The sequence below is a fragment of the Pleurodeles waltl genome, chromosome 7, assembly GCF_031143425.1.
Source record: "Pleurodeles waltl isolate 20211129_DDA chromosome 7, aPleWal1.hap1.20221129, whole genome shotgun sequence".
Classification (NCBI taxonomy): Eukaryota; Metazoa; Chordata; class Amphibia; order Caudata; family Salamandridae; genus Pleurodeles; species Pleurodeles waltl.
Window position 1 is genome coordinate 100222248 of NC_090446.1, and position 22945 is coordinate 100245192.

Here is a 22945-nt window from a genome sequence, read left to right on the forward strand (position 1 = left end):
CGCGCAAGTAGTGCCTGAGAGTTAGCGATGCGCCACTGGTTTGCAGCTTGTGCTGCGACTCTCTTACCAGCTGCATCGAACTTGCGGCTTTCTTTATCTGGGGGTGGTGCATCTCCAGATGTGTGGGAGTTGGCCCTTTTCCTAGCTGCTCCTACAACGACAGTCTGGTTGTCACGACTCACGTGCTGCTGGCGCCTGGAAACCGCAGATCTAGTGGCGTAGGTCTTGAGGGTTCGGCTTTGGCCCAGAAAGGGGCGACTCTTTCTAGTAGCCACGGTGCTGCAGGCAGTGGAAACGCCAAGAACAGACCGTGCCCTTTAGAATTAGTGCCAGAGGGAAAAAACCCCAATAAAGGGGAAAAAACCTCCAAAAAATGGATTCCTGAAACGAAAACAAAACCAGGAATCAAACAGGAACAAAATGCAGGTAAATGCAAAATTGAAAAGATTCAGAACCGAAGGCTAAGAATCAGGAGCGAAGACACAATCTGAGCAGAAAGTGATGCAGCGCAAGGAAAGGGAGAAAACAGAGCCCTTATATACCAAGAAACAGGAAGTGACCAACAGGAAGTAAAAAGACACCATTTTAGATAGGGAAAAAGTACATAGGATAGAATAGAACAGGAACCATAGAAAATAGGGACCAAGGAATGCTGGGAAGAAAAAGGTAACATGGGAAGGGGGAAAGACATAAAGAAAGGACAAAAAATGCCTTGAAAAAGTAAAGAAGAAAAAGAAGAAGAAGTAGAAAAAGAAACAGGTAAGGAGGGGTCAGGGGAGAACAGGGACACCACAGAAGGCAGAGCGAGGCCCAAAATAATATCTGGGGCCTCGCGCTGTACAAAGTAAGACTCGGGGCGCGCCGCGTCCTGATAACGCGCTGCGCGGCGCAACAGTAGGTCCCCCCCCCGAAGGTCCAGGTTTGAAGGGAAACAAACGATGAAAACGAGAAATCAAAAGAGGGGCGTGAACAGAAGAAGCATCTTCCCAAGAGCATTCACTAAGAGGATAACCCTTCCAGTGAATCAAATACTGAAGACGCCGGTGAAAAAGGCGAGAGTCACAAATTTCTTGAACCTCTTATTCAGGGACATCATTCACCAACACAGGAGGAGGACAAGGAAACTGACGAGAGAAAGGATCAGGGACATAAGGTTTGAGTTGGGATACATGAAAGACCGGATGAATTTTCCAAGTATGAGGCAAGCGAAGACGAACAGTGACAGGATTAAGCAACTGAAGAATACGAAAAGGCCCATAATAGCGAGGCGTGAACTTATTCAGAGAAAGACGAGAGGGCAAGAATTTGGAAGAAAGCCAGACTTTATCCTGAGGGTGATAATCAGGAGTGGGTCCACGTTTCTTATCAGCGATCTTCTTCATCTACCTCTTAGTGTGCAATAAATTAGATCTAATGAGCTTATGGAGTTGCAGGAGACGTTTGGAAAAAGATGTAATGGCAGGCAGAGGAGAGGTAGATTGAGGAGCAGTAGGAAAAGAGGTCGGATGATAGCCATAGGAACAGAAAAAGGGAGTGACCTTGGAGGCACTATGGACAGAATTGTTGTAGGAATATTCAGCAATAGGAAGAGAAGTGTTCCAGTTGCTTTGGGTGGAATTACAAAAACAATGAAGGTATTGTTCTAGTCCTTGATTCAAACGCTCAGTTTGTCCATTGGTCTAAGGATGGAAACCGGATGATAGTGCTATATTGATATTCAGTGTCTTGCAAAAATGTTTCCAAAACCGGGAAATATACTGGGGACCCCTGTCAGACACAATGGTATGTGGAAGTCCATGGAGACGGAAAATATGGTCGATAAATATCTGGCTCAATTCTTGGGATGTTGGTAATTTCTTTAGAGCAGTAAAGTGGGCCATCTTAGTGAAAGAATCAACAGTGACCATGATAACCTGGTTTCCAGCTGATGGCGGAAGTGAACACATAAAGTCAGTGGAAATAGTATGCCATGGCGTTGGTGGAACTGGCAAAGGCTGTAGTAATCCTGCAGGTCTGCTACGGGGAATCTTGACTTGGGCACATATGGGACAAGCCTGAACATATCTTTCGACATCTGATTTCCAGGTAGGCCACCAGAAAGATCGCGAAAGAAGTTCTTGTGTGGCCTTAATACCTCTATGTCCAGCAACCGGTGAATCATGGTACATCTGTAATGCTTTGTCTCGCACTCTGTTAGTAGGGAGGAATAACAGCTTCTGATGAAAAAAGAATCCTTCTTTCTTGCATAAAAAGGTTCTTAATTTCTCTATTTCGCTATTAGACAGGATGGAATACTCCAGTTGTACCTCATCCAGAAAAGATTGAGCAACTCCAATGATCTTACTAGGCTCCAGTAGAAACTGAGATGGGGAAGGAGTACAATCTGGATAGCGTCGAGACAGAGCATCAGCCAGAATGTTTTGAGATCCAGGAATATAGGTGATGTAAAAGTCATACTGACTAAAGAAAAAGGCCCAACGCGCCTGGCGACTATTTTGGCATACAAAATTACATAGACATTGCAGATTACGGTGATCTGTTCTCGCCTCGAAAGGCTCCTTGGATCCCATCAGAAACTGTCTCCATTCGATGCAGGCTGTCTTCAGAGCTAACAACTCTCTTTCTAGTACAGAGTAATGTTGTTCAGCTGAAGAGAGAATATGGGACAAATAGAAAACCGGATGTTCAAGACCATCATCTTCTTGAAGTTGAAGCAAGACTGCTCCAATAGCTTTTTCGGAAGCATCGGTAACTACGATAAACTGTTTATTGGTATCTGGATGTCTCAAGATGGGAGCTTGAGTGAATGCCTTCTTTAATTCTTGAAAAGCTGTTTCAGCCGCCTTGGTCCAGACAAACCCCTGTTTTAGATTTTCCTTCTTTAAGGTATGGGTTATATGGCTGGTCTGTTTAGCAAAGTCTTGAATGAACTGTCGGTAAAAATTTGCTAATCCTAGGAAACATTGTGTTTCTTTGATAGAAGAGGGAGAAGGCCACTCTAGAATTGCTTGTACCTTTTCTAGGTCCATAGCTATGCCGGTGGAACTTAAATGATAACCCAGATATTTGACTTCCGTCTTATCGAACTCACACTTTTCGGGTTTACAGAATAGTTGATGTGCTCGGAGTCTGTGAAGGACTTGTTTCACATGAGAAGAATGGAGTTCGGGGTGTCTGGAAAAAATAAGGATGTCGTCCAAGTAGATTACGAGTGTCTGGTTCAAGAGATCGGAAAATATTGAGTCCATAAACCTTTGAAATATAGCAGGAGCGTTCGTAAGACCAAAGGGCATGACTTTATATTCAAAATGACCGAACGGTGTCCTGAATGCTGTTTTCCACTCGTCTCCTTCTTTTATACGTAAAAGGTGGTAAGCTCCCCGAAGATCCAACTTGGTAAAACGTTGAGCCCCTCTGACTGCCTCTAAAATATCCTTAATGAGGGGCAAAGGATAACGATCCTTTATAGTTATCTTGTTTAGGCCTCGAAAGTCTATGCAAGGACGAAGATCTTTGGTCTTCTTAGGTACAAAAAAGAGAGGAGCCCCTGCTGGAGAAGATGATGGAACAATGAGACCACCCTGTACATTTTCCTCCAGATACTCCTTAAGAACTTCCTTTTCAGGTTCCGTGAGAGAATACATCCTCCCAAAGGGAACGACTGTTCCAGGTTCCAAAGGAATAGCACAATCGTACTCTCGATGTGGAGGTAATACAGGTCTGGATGGTTTTTGAAACACGTCTTGGAACTCTAAATAATGTTCAGGAACCCCTTGGACAGTGTTGATGGAATACTCCGTAGTACTCTTCATAGGTGTTAATCTGTTTGGTGACCAATATTTATCGGAAGCAAAGCAATTTTCTTGACAAAACTGTGAGGATAAAGAAATTGTCCGGGTTACCCAGTTCACATATGGGTTATGTCTAGTAAACCATGGAATTCCGAGAATAATGGTATGGTTGGGAGATGAAATGAGATCAAAAGAGAGGTGTTCTTGATGATTACCAAACTGTAAATTTAACATCAAGGTCGTAGTATCGACTGGACCTGAGGATATTAAAGATCCATCCACGGTGTGTACTTGTTCAGGAATGTCTTTGGGTTGAGTGGGAATTTGCAGATTAGTGGCCCATGTCTTATCCATGTATATACCACTAGCACCACAATCCAATAATGCCATAGTTCTTTCTTGGCGGCCATCAGGTAGTTGTAATATGACTGGTAACACGAACAAGTAAGTTGTATTGTCATTGAATGAGCTGATAGAAGGTATAGCCGATGATCCCGTCCCCTCCCTTCTTACAGAGGACGGGAGGTGGCGTTTCCCAAGGGTCTAGGTGGACGTACAGGACATGTACGAAGCAGATGACCAGCAGAACCACAGTAGAGGCACAATCCCTTCTTCCGTCTGTCTTCCTTCTCACTAGCAGAGAGTGGCCCTCGAGCAGTATCCACTTGCATGGGTTCCCCTTCTATATCTTTAGCAGGAGGACGAGATTCCTCAGGATGAGGTGGATACATCCGTGAAGAGCTTGGCTGAGACGCTCCTCTACTCCTTCTCTTCTCCATTCGTCGTTCTTGAAGACGATACTCGATGGAAAGTGCTTGATCCATGAGGCCACGAAGATCTTCAACTCTGGTGGAATGTACTAATTCATCCTTAATTTCTTCCTTAAGTCCTCTGCGAAACAAAGTTACCAGGGTACGCTCCACCCAAGTGGTCTCTGCCGCTAATTGACGGAAACGTGTAATATATCGGAGGACATCCTGGGAACCTTGCTGGATATCACATAATGCTTCCTCTGCCGAGGCTTCCAATCCTGGGCGACTAAACATTTGTTTGAAGCGGGTCACGAAGGCAGAATAGTCCGACAATACTGGATCGTTGGATGACACCATCGGGGTTGCCCAGGCCAAGGCAGGACCGGATAATGCACTAATAAGATATCCCACCTTTGTCCTGTCATGAGAGAATTGGCTAGGTCTGAAGGCGAAGTAAACCGTTAATGCATCCAGGAATTCACACAGTGTAGTTGGTTCACCAGAGAAGCGAGGCGTTGAGGCGGAGATAGTCGGAACATCGCCACTGCGGAAGGCCAAAGCCTGTCGTAAGACCGCATTCTCGTTGCGCAATTGTTGCAATTCCTGAGCTTGTTGTTGAATAGTAGTCAAAAAAGATGAATCAGGATCTGCAGCCGCCGCCACTGTGTCATCCATAGTATCAGAAGATGTCGGAATGGTTTGGCGCTGCATTCTGTCACGACTCACGTGCTGCTGGCGCCTGGAAACCGCAGATCTAGTGGCGTAGGTCTTGAGGGTTCAGCTTTGGCCCAGAAAGGGGCGACTCTTTCTAGTAGCCACGGTGCTGCAGGCAGTGGAAACGCCAAGAACAGACCGTGCCCTTTAGAATTAGTGCCAGAGGGAAAAAACCCCAATAAAGGGGAAAAAACCTCCAAAAAATGGATTCCTGAAACGAAAACAAAACCAGGAATCAAACAGGAACAAAATGCAGGTAAATGCAAAATTGAAAAGATTCAGAACCGAAGGCTAAGAATCAGGAGCGAAGACACAATCTGAGCAGAAAGTGATGCAGCGCAAGGAAAGGGAGAAAACAGAGCCCTTATATACCAAGAAACAGGAAGTGACCAACAGGAAGTAAAAAGACACCATTTTAGATAGGGAAAAAGTACATAGGATAGAATAGAACAGGAACCATAGAAAATAGGGACCAAGGAATGCTGGGAAGAAAAAGGTAACATGGGAAGGGGGAAAGACATAAAGAAAGGACAAAAAATGCCTCGAAAAAGTAAAGAAGAAAAAGAAGAAGAAGTAGAAAAAGAAACAGGTAAGGAGGGGTCAGGGGAGAACAGGGACACCACAGAAGGCAGAGCGAGGCCCAAAATAATATCTGGGGCCTCGCGCTGTACAAAGAAGACTCAGGGCGCACCGCGTCCTGATAACGCGCTGCGCGGCGCGAGCCGAATGCTCGGCTCGCGCCGCACCACGCGGCGCAACACTGGTGGCAGCTGTGTAGTGATGAAAACCGGGTCTGTAGGAGGCGCCTTATACTTTTTTTCCACTCTTGGTGTGATTGCCCTAATTTTGACCGGCTCCTTAAAGATTTCTTTTGCGTGCCGGAGCATACCAGGGAGCATAGGCAGGCTTTGGTATGAGCTGTGGGTGGAGGAGAGGGTGTTGAATAAAAAGTCATCCTCGACCTGTTCTGAGTGGAGGCTTACATTGTGAAATTATGCTGCTCTAGCCACCACTTGAGAATACGCAGTGCTGTCCTCTGGTGGAGATGGCTTCGTAGGGTATGCCTCCGGGCTGTTATCTGACACTGGGGCGTCGTATAAGTCCCATGCGTCCTGATCTTGGTCACCCTGGCTCATGGTGGTGTGAGCTGGGGAATGTGATGGAGTTTGTGCTGGTGAGACATTAATTACAGGTGGAGGAGAGGGTGGTGGAGTAACCTTTTTCACCACCTTTGTTTGTGGTGTTTGTTCAGTTTGGAACTCCAATCTTCTCTTTCTTCTAATAGGGGGAAGGGTGCTTATTTTTCCTGTCCCCTCCTGTATGAAAATACGCTTTTGCGTATGGTCTACGTCAGTTGATTGTAGCTCTTCCTCAAACCTATGCTTTCGCATTTGGGAGGTTAGCGATTGCTCTTCTGTATAAGAGCCTGAAACTGGGTCGGTTGCAGTCTGTTTTGGCACCGAAACCCTGTCTGCATCGTTTTTCGGCTCCGAGGTGACTTTTTTCTTTTTCGTGGCCGAAACCTCTCGGCGTCGATCTTAGTCGGTGCCGCTGTCTCGGCGTCGAGCCGTGTCTACACCGGTATCTCGGTGTCGATGCTTGTCTGCAGCACTTTCTCGGTCCCGAGAAGGCTGCGTGCCGGTGTCTCGACCGGAGTCGGACGATCTCGGCACTGTTTGGGCCTTCTTCGGTGCCGACGGTCGGTCACCGAATTTATGGGTCGAGCCATGGCCTGGTGGCAGTGGTGTCCCCTGGGCCTTGTAAATCTTCTTCTGAGTGGTTTTCGACGTCTTACTCACGGTTTGTGTATCGTCGAATCCTTCGGAGTCCGATTCGTGGATCGAAAAGGTTCCTTCCTCTTCTTGTTCCTCGAACTCTTGGTGGGCTGTCAGCGCGGACGCCATCTGAAGTCTTCTGGCTCGACGGTCTCGGAGTGTTTTTCAGGACCGGAACGCACGACAGGCCTCGCAGGTGTCTTCACTGTGCTCAGGTGACAGGCACAGGTTACAGACCAAGTGTTGGTCTGTATAGGGGTATTTATTGTGGCATTTGGGACAGAGGCGGAACGGGGTCCGTTCCATCGGCGTTCTTCTGCACGCGGTCGGGCCGACCAGGCCCCGACGGGGGATCGAAAAACTACCCCGAAGGGCACCGGAGCTCTTCGATCTTTCGACGCGGTGTTGAATCTAACTACGCCGATCCCGAACGCAACAATACCGACGAAAATCTTCCGAAATTAGCTATCTTTCCGTTCCGAAACTCGGAGCGACAGGAACACGTCCGAACCCGATGGCGGAAAAAAAACAATCGAAGATGGAGTCGACGCCCATGCGCAATGGAGACAAAAGGAGGAGTCACTCGGTCCCGTGACTCGAAAGACTTCTTCGAAGAAAAACAACTTGTAACACTCCGGCCCAACACCAGATGGCGAGCAATGCAAAACATGCGTATCTACAGCGACAGATGCCATCGAACACTTTTTTTCATCCCTATTCAAGTTCCATTTCAAACCCATTCTCTGCCTCTGGTGTCACAAACCGAGATAGTGAGGACATTTGTAAACGCCCAGATCATCCTCCCTTTACTGAAAGAAAGGGCTGTTAAAGGTCTCAACCCAGGCACCCCCACCCTCAATCCTACATTTAGTACCTTTATTGCAATATTCCTTTCACAAATGCCTTGTACATAAGAGTATTCCAGTTACTCAACAGCATGCTTCCTGGTATCATGGACCTGGTACAGTACACATGCAAGTAATGTTGCTCATTGAAAGACATCAGTCCCTACTGCCTCCCATCCTTCCCCTAGACATGAATACCTCAGAAGAGCAACATACACAAAGGTCCTCATACCTTGGCAGTAGGGGTAAGAATGGTATCCCACAATACACTGGTCACACCGCGGTCCAGTATATTCTGGTTTGCAAATGCATCTCCCGGCTGGGTCACAACCCTCGGGCAGTGTTCCAACCACACTGCACCCGCACACTGCGAAGAGATATTTAGAAAGGTTGGTATAGGCTGAACAGTATTCTGCAACAGAGGACCAAGGTAGTCCCCCAAAAGTTCATCCGTGGAGTGGAGAAGAGCTGCTGATACTCACGCTGGCAGAGAGGATAGTTGAAGAAACCCGGAGCACACGTGTTACACGCAACACCTTCAAAGCCACTGCGACAAGCGCACTGTCCGCTCTCACTGTCGCAGCTACCATCAAACACGCCAGGACCAGTGCAATCACAAGCTGGAAGAAAAAGCCCATTATTAGTTTAATGTGCAGCACTGCACATGGCTACGCGATCAGCGGGCCACTTGGATACATGGGGAAACTGCAGATCCATATTGCCCCGAAAATGGGGACGCAGCATCATTTATGTCTATTAATGTAGCATCAAGTCAGCACCAATGAAAACAAGCAGGGCCAAGCTTGTAGGTCTGGTGTTGGCTGCTAGCCTTTTGACTTTGCCAGGGCTCATTTTGTTTTGCCATGTTTTTTGTAAAACTTATTGTTGAGGGTTAGCTAAAGGCAAAACTATTTTTTGTTCTGTCAAAGCACACAAGGCCATAGTAGTCCCCAACACTGAAAGGAACTATGTTGTGTGTGAATGTGCTCCTTGTGTAAGAGAAGTATGGCATCGCTCACTGTGTGTGAAGTTACCCAGTGTCTGAAGTGGGTGGACCAATGGCCACATCCCATCTAAATTAGTCCCTATGTGATTTACTCACAGTATTATAACACAGATCAGATCCTACACAAACAACCAACTTTGGATCAGAAACTATTCACATAGTTTCTGATCCAAAGCTGGTTCTTGCATAGGATCTGAGCTGTTATAATAATGACCAGCCTAGATTGATATGATGTCTGCCTTATTGTCAATTAGAAGCACCAAGGTCAGATACGGGCTTACTGGTGCCCTAGATGTGTTCACATTTTGCCACACCCTTGCCCAGCCATATACTCACATTTGATGCATCAACGTGTATTCTAGTGCATACTTGCAGGTGGCATCAAAGAAGTTGTTTTGAATTGCCTTAATTAGCATCAGGCCTAAATAAGGCTGAATAGTCTGCCTTCCTTGTAGACAGACTTTAAGATTTGCTGTAATCAACACTGGTAGTCTGGTGTGGTTTAGCAGTGATCTCACAACATATGGGTAGTCCTGATCCATGTAAAGACCATGGCACTGATTGGCACTCATCCTAATGCCCAAGGAGCACTGGGCGACACAGAAAACAAGCAGATTTGGCCAGCTGAACCCTAAGGCCTGGTCATGTGTATTGGCTGATGGTGGTAAACGGTGCAAGTCCTTGCCTTTAAAAGGCAGCCACATGTTATTTATTTACTAACCTTATGAGTTGGAAAAGCAAGGGCAAATGACCCATCTTGGAAAAGGTTGGTGTCACCTTAGAAGAAGGCAGTTTGTTGGGTTGTCACCCACTTTAACAGTAGATTATCTATGGCTGAAACTTTAGCAGGCGGTTGTGTGCGAGGTATAGCGCCTACCTTGACAGTAGGGTCCAAAGTGTCCTGCCGCGCAGGATTCACAGTAAAGTCCCTGGAAGTTTGGTTTGCACACACAAACTCCGGTGCGGGAATCCTTCCGGCAAGCATTCCCCACGGTCCCTGCAGCGCTGCAATCACAGTCTGGGGAGGCGCAAAAATATGTGGTCCCAGGTTAGAAGGGGACCGTGTGGAAGGATGCATCAAATTTAACAGAGAACGGGGGGCAGTAGACAGAGCAGAAAAGAAGGTGGGTAAAAAGTGGAATGGTGTTGGGAATAGGGAGAGAGAGAATTGGATGGCAGCCTGTTCACAAGTAAACATGTAACTTCCCCCATGCAACACAGCAATGTCACTGGCATGCCAAGCACAGATTCCAACCACCAGGCACTCTCCTCCCGTGGGACACGGTCGCCCCAGAGCACCACAGTGTTCTCATGCACCGCAGTGCCAGACATCAATGTCACACACTGCAGCTCCACCTTGGTGGCACACAACTCCACCACACTGATGTACACTCCAGTTCCACCTCAATGCACACTGAACAGCCACATCACTGACCACAGGCTCATCAGTGACTTACACTGAGCTTACGAATGACTGCCGTGCACTGTGGCTGCTATCACCCTCATACATTGTAGCCTGCATCTCTGGCACACAGGGCAACCCCAGGGCTGCACAAGGTTGATTCACTTCACTGGCACAACCTGCCCACGGCTGGCACATCTGTGATCAGAGTGTCCGGCAGATACTGCAGCTCATGGGCACCGGCAGACTCATTTATACAATAATAGAAATGCATTACTCTGAACTTTGCAAGGCGGTATTCACTGCCATTCACCATGGAAAGATCATACAGTACCAAGACACCTCAGGGTGAATCCCACCACCCCCTCCTTCTAGAAGAATCAGAGTAACTTCCTCCTTACTGATTATTTCACCAGCTGGCCGCACTTGTGCTCCTTTGTCGTCGTCCGAGGTGGATGGAACAGCTGAAACAAAGAAAGGCAGCGTTAGAGAAGATGCAAACTGCTCTTGGGGTTGGAAAAATGACGTGAACCAGGACACACGATATTCATGGCCGAGTGGAATAAGCTACTAGCGAGGGCACACAGCCTGAGAATTGGGTGGGTGGGGGAGATTCATCAGTCAGGACATACAGTCCCAGAGAGGAGGAGCACAGTGTTACACAGGACAGACAGACACCCAGCCAGACAGACACACACAATTAGCCAGGATAGACACACTGCGCAGGTGAGGGTTAGAACACAGCATTAGCCACGGCGCACATAACTCCAGATTGAGTTTAAAACACAAGATTAGCCAGGATGTACACACTGACGCAGAGAAGGTTGGAACCCAGCATTAGCCAGGATACCCACAACTCCAGAATATGTTGCAAACACATCATTTGCCGGGAAGCGCACACTAATCCACAGATGGCTGGAACACAGCAATAGCTGGGGCGCGGACAACTCAGAGTTAGGTCAAAACACACCATTAGCCAGGGTACACAACTCCAGAGTTCGTTCACACACAGCATTAGCCGTGATGTACACACTGCACTGAAGCAGAGAGGATTGGAACACAGCATTAGCTAAGGCACACACAACTCCAGAATGTGTCGCAAACACACCACCAATCAGGGTGCACACAACTCTAGAATGTGTTGCAAATGCACCATTAGCTAGGGTGCACACAACTCAGGAATGTGTCGCAAACACACCATTAGTCAGAGTGCACACAACTCAGGAATGTGTTGCAAACCCACCATTAGTCAGGGAGCACACAACTCAGGAATGTGTCGCAAACACACCATTAGTCAGAGTGCACACAACTCAGGAATGTGTCGCAAACACACCATTAGTCAGAGTGCACACAACTCAGGAATGTGTTGCAAACCCACCATTAGTCAGGGAGCACACAACTCAGGAATGTGTCGCAAACACACCATTAGTCAGAGTGCACACAACTCAGGAATGTGTTGCAAACCCACCATTAGTCAGGGAGCACACAACTCAGGAATGTGTCGCAAACACACCATTAGTCAGAGTGCACACAACTCAGGAATGTGTCGCAAACACACCATTAGTCAGAGTGCACACAACTCAGGAATGTGTTGCAAACCCACCATTAGTCAGGGAGCACACAACTCAGGAATGTGTCGCAAACACACCATTAGTCAGAGTGCACACAACTCAGGAATGTGTCGCAAACGCACCATTAGTCAGAGTGCACACAACTCAGGAATGTGTTGCAAACCCACCATTAGTCAGGGAGCACACAACTCAGGAATGTGTCGCAAACACACCATTAGTCAGAGTGCACACAACTCAGGAATGTGTTGCAAATGCAACATTAGCTAGGGTGCACACAACTCAGGAATGTGTCGCAAACCCACCATTAGTCAGGGAGCACACAACTCAGGAATGTGTTGCAAACCCACCATTAGTCAGGGAGCACACAACTCAGGAATGTGTTGCAAATACACCATTTGCCAGGGTGCGCACATTGATGTAGGAAGGATTGTAACACGGCAATGGCCAGAGTACAACTACAGAGTGATTGAAAATACATCATTTGCCAGGGTGCACACAATTCCAGAAAATGGGAAGCCCAGCATGATGGAGGGACAGAGCACCTCATCGAGGACCAGCTTCTGGAAGCTGGTTAGATAAAGAGATCAGGCTCCAGTTTTACGACCTCCTCCCGCAGGGTGGTGCCTCCATGGTGACCAGGAAGCACATGGAATGAGTGCCTGTCTCACATCACATCAGCTCAGTCTATGGGGAGAGTCACAGGACTCAATGGGAAGAATGAATGCACATACTGGGGAGAGTGACTTGAGCAATGGAAAGGGGCCTGACAATGCAGGAATACTGATTGGGCTGAATGGGAAAAGTGACTGACTAAAGAGACCGACTGACTTACTATTGTAGAAAGAATGACTGACATAACATGGGGCAGACTGAACTCATATGCAACAATGGCTGTATTCAGTGGGAGAGTCACTACAAAAAAACAAGCCCAACCGTCCTCCGATTGACCAGGCTGTACCAAAAGCAAAGCAACATACCTCAAAATTAGAAAAAAACATGCATTGCTTAGCAACGTAAACAAATGGAAGTTGTTTAAAGGAAAAAAGTAAAGAGTTTTAGTGTAACTGCATACACTCATGAAATAAAAAGCGCACAATACCCAAGTGAGTGTCCGCCACTTACGGTAACACTGGGGGAAGTCCGTGTATCCTTCTGCACACACGTCACAGTTCTCCCCTGTGTAGTTCGGTTTGCAGTAACAGCGGCCAGTGAGATCCTCGCATGTTCCGTCCATAAATTCAGAGTCACAGACGCAGCCTGCATGGTATGAATAGAAGAAACTGTGAAAACCAGCTCCCCATCCCCAGACAACTGGCACCGATACTCTGTGTCCTGTGTCACACTCGAGGGGGGTCCACGCCCTGCACCTCACTGTGTGCTCCAGCCTTTGCATAGAGTCCGTAACTACAGAGTGTGCGATAGATACTGGCTAACACACTCTGCAGAGGTCATTAACCACTGTTAAGGCCCTGCGCATAGGGCAATAATGCTGAAATTCAGGGCTACATACAATAATTCCAACTACATTATTATTTAGCAGCACTAATGTGTTGTTGCCTTAAAGCCTTGTTCGGATGTTTAGAAAATGCTGACAAGTATTTTGGAACACAATGTCTCATTTGTGCTGCAGTGTATTGGGTAGATAGGAGCTGCTAAATTAAAGATCACTGCAACTGGACAAAAAAATGCAAGATAAGACACACAGGAAGATGATAAGAGATGTCCTGCGGAGCAGAAAAGGATGCTCGTACTTGCATTCCAGAATGATAAGGGTGTCTCATTCCAAAGACACCATGAACTTGCAGCAGAAAATAACAGATGTTTCTAAATAGCTTAACATCCCTCGCATTTATAGAACAACTCAAACTATGCAGACTATGATGGAATCTGGTTAAAATGTCATCCTGTCACCAGCGGCTACTGGGAAGAATGCGCTTGTCTGAAAGTATCCAATGTCTCTGTCTACACTGCATGTCTTGTACAGGAGAGCCAAGGAGATAAGAAGCCAGAGGCTGGAACCCTTTGGATAATGGCAGGAGGCTGATCCATCATGCAGGGCTACATCAGTCACTAATGCCCTTCTCCTGGGATGTCGACTCCCCACCATCTCTGTTCACTGACACCTATGGCACCTCCACGACCACCCTTCAGTATTCCTCATGGTGCCACACTACTAATCACTCATGCCTCTAGGCACGCATACACACCATAATCTGACAATACTGACAGCCTGCCCCTTCCCATTATTTTACAATTAGGTCCAGGCCAGACCACCCCATAGTTGGGGAAGTGCTGAGTTTCTCCTTGCTCTGCTGAGGCTTGCATTCATTGGTGGTCGCCTGGTGGCACGAATGAGGCTACCTGTTTGTGAGAACCTGCATGGTAAAGGCACATGTGGACCATAGGCGCCACCTCCTCCAGGAAGACACAGGGTTTGCAGAGGGATACTCACGGTAGCAGGTGTATGGAGAGTCCACAGGATGGTCAGGTGACTTGTAGTAGCCAGATATGCAGCGCTCACAATTTACGCCAGTTGTGTGGTGCTAACAAAGGAAAGAAAAAGTGAGAAATTCCTAATTGGGAAAAATGGTCTTTAAAAGTTTCACAACTTTTTCATCTCCCACACTGGCAGAATATGAAACTGCTCCTGAGCCTTGAGCTTTGGTGAATATTTAGATAAGGCATCTGAGGCCACGGACCACTTACCTGGCAGTCCACGCAGACACCTCCACCTTCGTGCTGGCCATGGCGGTTCATACTTCCCCTTCGATTCTCCACCTCTGGATCGTAATAGCAGTCCTGTGCATGACCATTGCAGTGGCAGGCTGAAAAAACAGGCACACACAGAGAGAGGTGGCATCAATAACAACACTGGACATGCAAACCCGGACATAGCCACTGAGATGGCAGCCAGCATTACTTCCAAGCCCTACGAAGTCTAGGCAAAGGCGGATCAGACACACCACCATAGAGTACTGATCTCTACTGGCCAGGCATCTGTAGGACACCGGCTGAAAAAGTTACTAGAAAGCAGTTCAACAGTGACACCTAGAGGACAGAACATGGCACAAGGGTGTAGCACTGGCACACAGAATCCAGTTAGAGCACTGCAAGTGCTAAAGATGGAATTACCGATGACAGAGCATTCATTAAAAAAAATACGGCAGTGAACTGTACATTGCACCACTGGGACAATCACTTTTCACATAATTAAGGTATTTTTTTGACGTTTAGCAATGTTTTGTAATCCCATCATTCAGCAGAGGGGTTACCCTTTTGACTTACCAATTTTTAGTTATCAAGAGATGTGAGAGCACATCATGTGATATCTGAAATACTTCACCGGTGTGTGCCTATGAATTATCTTTTTTTTGCATACCATTTTCACAAAATAGTGTTCTTAAATGCAAATCTACATCAGAACAATAATCAATATGTGATAATGCCAATCAAAGTATAAAGGAAACAGACTACAGTGGTGGAAATTGTCCCAGGAAGGCAATTACAATTTTTTACTCTCTTAAAGTGGGCAGAGTATTCCACAGAGCAAATAGCAAAGGTCAAGACACTCCAATACTGAGTTATGTTTAAAGGGGAGGTGTATGGATAGACAAGGTCTGTCTGAGCAATGTTTCCTTTGTGTTTACTGTTTTGGTGTGATGCATGTATGTCAGAACAGTGTCTCAATATGCATGTCACTGAGCCTGCGCAAGGGTGTTGGGATAAAAGATGGAGGTGTGCAGGCCTGTGGATAGCTTCCAGAGTGGAGTAGTTGGCATCATTCAGAGTAATCCACACAAATGAAAGGCGCAGACTGAAAGAATGCTTTCTTTGATTAGGATTTGCAATCTTACGTTATCTACAGCATATGATCTGGAGTTCACGCAGGGCGGTTGCATGCCTAAGGAGTCTCACACACATACCATAGAGTAACCCACAGGAATGGGCAATGTACAGCCAGCAACAGCAGGTGTAGTGATGGGTTACCGTGGAAAGACAGAGAAGCAACCATTATATGATCAGACATAGGGTACGCCGGAGATGTCCACCAAGGTCTGACAGGAAGCAACCTATAGGAAACGGAACTATGCATCCCCCTGACTCTCCACAGTGATGGGTCGTCGTGGAGAGACAGAGGATGCATGAACAGTCCATCCAAGTGTGGCAGGGAGCAACCCACAGGACTGGGCATCATGCAAAGAAGCATGGTACTTTCCCTGCGGATTCCTTCAGAAGCGGGTTGGTGCCACCCACAGAAGTGGGTGATACTGGTACAGAAGGAGGCGTGTGATAGAAACTAATCCAGGGGAAAGATGTAATGAGACTAAATATGAACGATAACAGGAGGAAGACACGGGGGGGGGGGGGGGGCTAGGGTGAGACCAGGGAAGGGTCTCTGGCACTAAAGCCTAACAGGTCAAAACAAGGGCAACCTTCACCTGGACGGCGAGGAGGGAGGGTTTAAAAGACACTGCAAACTGGTACTCAACACAGCAGTTGGAGGGCCTAGGACACACAGCTCAGGTTCCAATGGGATCAGCCCCAATCAGACTGCCTGGGGACATAGGTTTGGGAGTAGCCACAGCTATTATTAGTTGGCCACACCCAAGGGGAGGGAGGGGGGCAAATCTAAGTACCACAGCAAACAAATGCACCACAAAGGGCCCGACAGATATGTGCTCCTTATCATGTCATATTACTTCGAAATTACAGAATACAGTTTATCTATGTAAATAATCAATTTGGTAGTGGCACAAACTGTAGGGCAATCAACGAATGGCAATACTCTCTTTATTCAGAATATCTGCTCTGGACACACAGGTGCTACAAAACCATACGAATGGCGTGACTGCACTATAGAAAAGCTGGAAACATAAATAACACGTACTCCATGATGTTGGATATATATATATATATCTTCATTCATCAGAAAAAAATCCATCCGCGGGATAGGTACTTGTGACTGGTTCAGAACAGCGTCCATCTGTCATTGATGCCCCCTGGGGTGTTCAGCACTGTGTCATGCTGCTCCTGCTTTGGGTACCTGTCAGTATCAGAATCTAAAGCATCCGGAGGGGCTCAAGGCCAGACTAGAGGAGAACAGCTGCTTGTCTGCACACTGGGGAGGTATATACAGAACTGACAGGTCCTTCTCGGGCAGGCCATCCCTCCAGCCACTCTCCTGTGCCAGCAGGTACGAAGAATCCCAAGCATTCCCCATCTCCAAACATGGCCCTGAACATGAACTCCCAGGGGAAGGAATGTCTCTGTTTACAGGACACAGAGAGGCCCAGAAAATCTCAAGGCCCCCGCTCTCCATGTAGTAGAAAGAACGAAAAACATTGTTCAAGTCATCTGCCCTTCTCAAGGGCACACACCCTTCTCAAGGACGCAGATGAGAGAACGAGCAGAGCATGGTTCAGATAAGAGGAAAAAGATGTGGGTGTTCAAGGTGTTTGAGTTTCCCTGTATGTCCATGGCTCCAGGAAGCGGAGGGAGAGGCATAGAAATATTGCAGTACGCCTTGTGTTCTACACACCTGTATTTCTATACCTACCCACGAAAGCAGAGGCAAGCACAGCAATACTATTGTGTCTGCCAAAAGTAGATGTAGTGTACCACCTTCGCTCATCTTTTGGAGGCATTCACTAAGTACACAACCTCCAATTGAATTCCATTTAAAGGATATCTGGGGAACGTGTATTTGAGACACCCCAAACTCCACTATAGATCAAAAAAAGTTTAAGGTTAAGGGTTGTGATATCAATGGAATGTATCCATCTTTAACCGGAAGCACAGAAATCTATCTACTGGTGAATGTTTCGGTGCCCCCCCTGCTTTTGAAGGGAAGCATACAAATATGGCGGAAGATAAAAATATGAAGGAACCTGTTATACCTTTGTGGGTATGCATGCAGTGAGCACACATTCAAGGCACATGCATTCTGGAGTGGAAGGGAAACTTCGAAGCACGTCCCACCACAACACACAGTGGATTGGTGCATCAATGTCAGAGCTACAACTCTAAAACCGTATGAGAAGCTTTAGTCAATGAGCTGTCAGATTCTCTCCTGCCCATCAACAAAGTATTACAGGTGTAAGGGAAAGTGGTGTGAATTGATTAATCATCTCTCCCTACGGGTTGGCGTCATCCAGAGCGGTTACTAAGAACAGAAAGGCATGGATAGTGAGGAGTCCCCTGTCAGTAGGGATGTTGAGTCGCTACCAATTAATATTGTGAATGAATGCCTTAAGCTCTGTAGTAAAGAATACACTGGTGTGAGGAAGAGACACACTGCAAGAACAATGAAGAAATGGCAGGGTCCTACTTAAAAACATCTGGCGACATAACTACACCTAGCTGGCTAACCACTCATAATCAGGGCCACTGGAATTATGTGGCAAGAGAGGTCCAAATTATGTGGCAGGGTTGAGTAAATTATGTGGCAAGAAAATGCAAACTATGCAGCATAATGAGGCACATCTTTTAATAATGTTACTTCATTACTTTTTGTCATTTTTAAACTTGGTAGTACTGTCTGGGTATTGGTTGAACAGCATTAGCACCAGTTCAATACTCAAATAAAGCTACAAGCAACAGAAAGGGGACACGACCAGCTTTGCAAAGAACCTTCCAGTGCACTGCAACGTTTTGCTGCATTTTTAGCAACTTGAACTGTTTGAGCTAGAATTTTTTTTGTTTGTTAAAATCTGCAGATTATGCTGCAGAAGATGGATTATGTGGCATAAAGGGGACACGACCAGCTTTGCAAAGAACCTTCCAGTGTGCTGCAACGTTTTGCTGCATTTTTAGTAACTTGAACTGTTTGAGCTAGAATTTTTTTTGTTTGTTAAAATCTGCAGATTATGCTGCAGAAGATGGATTATGTGGCAAACGCATTTGAAAATCGCTGTCGCTGCGCAATCGCATGATTCCAATACCCCACTCATAATCATCCGTCACATTCCCAGGCGTCACTGATAACCAAGGGCTTTATTAAGAGTTTGGCAGACGGGATACTCCATCACAAATATGGCTGACGTCTCGCATGCCATATTACACTTATGCATTATAGTCTATGGTGCTTCCAAAATGGCAGAAGGCTTATCAGTCACGTTTTACGTAAGGCAATGCTATTAGAGAAAGGCTCTCCAGTACAAAGACGGCTTATTAAATGTATATCCAACAACAGCATGCGTGGTGGCTGGATCCAGAAGGAACTCACCTTCACATTCATTCGCACTGTCCCTCGTAGCTGGTTTCCAAGCAAACTGATGGAAGCCCGGGCAGCAGTGGTCGCACGACCCGCCGCAGGTGTTGTGCCGACAGTCGCAGTGGAGCCTGAAGAAGGGAGGAGAGAAGATGAGGAAACACATGGGTGGAGGTCAAGCAACAGGAACACAGGTATGATCAATGCCAACAGGATTACTGCTACTACAGGCGTAAACTTCAATGGTAGCGCAGGTGACCAAGGGCAACAGGTGATGACATCAGCCGGAGTACCTGTGAACAATCATGAGCTCTGCAAGTTCAGAGTAACATCTTCCCATTACACACTAGCTCTAAAAGAGGCAACAAACTCATCCATGTGAATGCCAACATCTCAACAATAATCGAGGCGCTTCTCATTCGCGCCTGCAATCCAGGGCGGAAAAATACTTAATGCTGGTTTCGATTTCTCAAAATTGCATTTTATTGAAAAAAACATTGCTTTTAAAGCTGTAGCGAGTATGGTTCTGTTACTTGGGAATAGCAGTAACAGCTGTGCACATGTGGTTAAAATCCGCAGCCGGGTCACTGCCCAGAAAGTCACAGGGAACATTTGTTCCTTGAACTCCACATTTCACAGGAAAGGGGGTGTTGTATCAGGCCCTTGTGTGAAAAGGCAAAGGACAGCAACAAGGGTGACAAATGCCAGAAGTTTGTAGGATAGCTCGGGACTCGGAGCGCCTGCTGCAGCGGTGGGCGTATAACGTTAAGTGGCAGTAGATATAGAGTTGACACTTTTGTTATTCTCAGTTTGTGAACACGCCACTGGGGTGGATTTTAAAAAGGTGAATTCAGTACTGCAGCCCTTGGCAACATGCCCCGCGTCATATAACTCAACCTTGACATATTAATACATTTAAAAATATGTTTACATTGGCTGCGGATCTTGCAATATTCCATCCTGGAGTGGTTTTACTATAATTTTTAAAAGCACCACTTTACACAACAAACTCAGAACTACACAAAGATTAACAAAGTTGAGAAAGTACTGACAGGCACAGACAAAAAAGCACATTGTATATGATGTAAGCTGCGAAATAAGTGAGCTAACAACAAATCCTGGCAAGACTAAGAGGGTACACTGTGTGCCCAGAGGTGCAAGCACAACATCTAGAACCAGGTGAGCTCATCACTTCACACCCAGGAGCTAGAACTCACCACTGTGCGCCTCGAGGTGCGAGTCCAGCTCCTCACGATATACCCAGGGGCTAGGACAATGCACCACTGTGTGCCGGGAGGTAGAAGCACACCATCCAAAGTACACAGGAACCAGGTGAGCTCATCACTTCACACCCAGGAGCTAGAACTCACCACTGTGCGCCCAGAGGTGCGAGTCCAGCTCCTCACTTTATACTCAGGGGCTAGGACAATGCACCACTGTGTGCCGGGAGGTAGAAGCACACCATCCAAAATACTTAGGAACCAGAGGAGCTCATCACTTTATACCCAGGGGCTAGGACAATGCACCACTGTGCGCCCAGAGGTACGAGCACACCATCTAAGGTACCCAGGAACCAGGGGAGCTCTTCATGGTATACCCAGGGACTAGGACAATGCACCACTGTGCGCCCGGAGGTAGGAGCGCACAGTCTAAAGTACCCAGGAACCAGAGGAGCTCATCACTTTATACCCAGGGGCTAGGACAATGCACCACTGTGCGCCCAGAGGTACGAGCACACCATCTAAGGTACCCAGGAACCAGGGGAGCTCTTCATGGTATACCCAGGGACTAGGACAATGCACCACTGTGCGCCCGGAGGTAGGAGCGCGCAGTCTAAAGTACCCAGGAACCAGGTGAGCTCATCACTTCACACCCAGGAGCTAGAACTCACCACTGTGCGCCCAGAGGTGCGAGTCCAGCTCCTCACGATATACCCAGGGGCTACGACAATGCACCACTGTGTGCCGGGAGGTAGAAGCACACCATCTAAAATACTTAGGAACCAGAGGAGCTCATCACTTTATACCCAGGGGCTAGGACAATGCACCACTGTGTGCCCAGAGGTAGGTCCATGAATCCAAAGTACCCAGGAACCAGGGGAGCTCTGCACGAAATGCCCAGGGTCTAGGACAATGCATGCTGCTACCCCCGGCACACAGTGGTGCAATCTAAAGTACCCAGGAACCAGAGGAGCTCATCACTTTATACCCAGGGGACTAGGACAATGCACTACTGTGTCCTCAGAGGTAGGTACATGAATCTAAAGTACCCAGGAACCAGGGGAGCTCCTCACGATATACCCAGGAGCTAGGACAATGCACCACTGTGTACCCAGAACGAGGCGAGTTCCTCATACAGTACCCAGGAGCTAGAACAATTCACCACTGTGTGCCGGGAGGTAGGAGCATGCCACCTAAAGTACAGAGGAACCGGGCAAGCATCACGGTATACCCAGGAGCTAGAACTCACCACTGTGTGCCGGGAGGTAGGAGCACACCATCTAAAGTACCCAGGAACCAGGTGAGCTTATCACTTTATACCCAGGGGACTAGGACAATGCACCACTGAGTGCCGGGAGGTAGAAGCGCGCAATTTAAAGTACTTAGGAACCAGAGGAGCTCATCACTTTATACCCAGGGGCTAGGACAATGCATCACTGTGTGCCCGGAGGTAGGAGCATGCAATCTAAAGTACACAGGAACCAGGTGAGCTCATCACTTTATACCCAGGGGACTAGGACAATGCACTACTGTGTCCTCAGAGGTAGGTACATTAATCTAAAGTACCCAGGAACCAGGGGAGCTCCTCACGATATACCCAGGAGCTAGGACAATGCACCACTGTGTACCCAGAACTAGGCGAGTTCCTCATACTGTACCCAGGAGCTAGAACAATTCACCACTGTGTGCCGGGAGGTAGGAGCATGCCACCTAAAGTACAGAGGAACCGGGCAAGCATCACGGTATACCCAGGAGCTAGGACAATGCACCACTGTGTACCCAGAACTAGGCGAGTTCCTCATACTGTACCCAGGAGCTAGAACAATTCACCACTGTGTGCCAGGAGGTAGCAGCACACCATCTAAAGTACCCAGGAACCAGGTGAGCTTATCACTTTATACCCGGGGGACTAGGACAATGCACCACTGTGTGCCGGGAGGTAGGAGCATGCAAACTAAAGTACACAGGAACTAGGCGAGCTCATCATGGTATACCCAGGAGCTAGGACAATGTACCAATGTGTAGCCAAGAACTCTGAAAGCGGATCCTGTATGTATGGAGGTAGGGCAAGCACCGGTGTATACCTCAGAACTACCAATGTACCTCGAGGAATAATGAGACAAGTACAGTAGGGTGCACCATGGAGCACCCCGAGGACAGAAGAGTGCATCACGGATGTATCCAAATTCTATGAAAGTGCATCACATGTGGTGCCTGGCATAGGAGCATGCAACGCGCAATACCCAAGAGCTATGAGACTGCATCTTGTGTGCCAGGAAACAGGGGCCTGCAACCAGACGTACCCAGGATCGATGCAGGTGCACCTAGGACCTCGGTACGGGTCAGCACTACCAGCTACAATGGACGCGGACTCTAAGTTATCATACACTCAACATCACCAGATTTAAGAAGCATCTTAGTACTAGACAGATGTCCACACATGAGAAAGAACAAAGCAAAATCAAAACAGGAGCATATTCAGTGCATCTCCAAGGGGATAACGACTGCTCTTGCGAAGCTGATCCAGGAGATTATGCCAGAGAGATGCAGCTCCGTAAGGGAAATTCCTACCATCAACTCTACACGTTCAAACTCTTCTATACAAGCATTTTAATCACATGGTTGAATTTGTTGCACGTGGGGCTTGAGCACCGTCTTG

At 47.3% G+C, this 22945-nt stretch overlaps 1 protein-coding gene across 2 annotated transcripts in view; it reads right to left on the reverse strand.

Annotated features, from left to right (window-relative positions):
* Positions 1-22945, reverse strand: part of LAMA5 (laminin subunit alpha 5) — a 467726-nt gene that overhangs the window by 309459 nt on the left and 135322 nt on the right. For both annotated transcript variants that reach the window (XM_069243153.1, XM_069243152.1), the window contains exons 7-14: positions 19082-19197; positions 14563-14681; positions 14309-14399; positions 12979-13113; positions 10687-10749; positions 9761-9901; positions 8360-8497; positions 8110-8244 (exon numbers count right to left, since the gene is read on the reverse strand). In XM_069243153.1, the coding sequence (XP_069099254.1) occupies positions 8110-8244; positions 8360-8497; positions 9761-9901; positions 10687-10749; positions 12979-13113; positions 14309-14399; positions 14563-14681; positions 19082-19197 (938 nt within the window). The remainder of the gene's footprint in view (positions 1-8109; positions 8245-8359; positions 8498-9760; positions 9902-10686; positions 10750-12978; positions 13114-14308; positions 14400-14562; positions 14682-19081; positions 19198-22945) is intronic.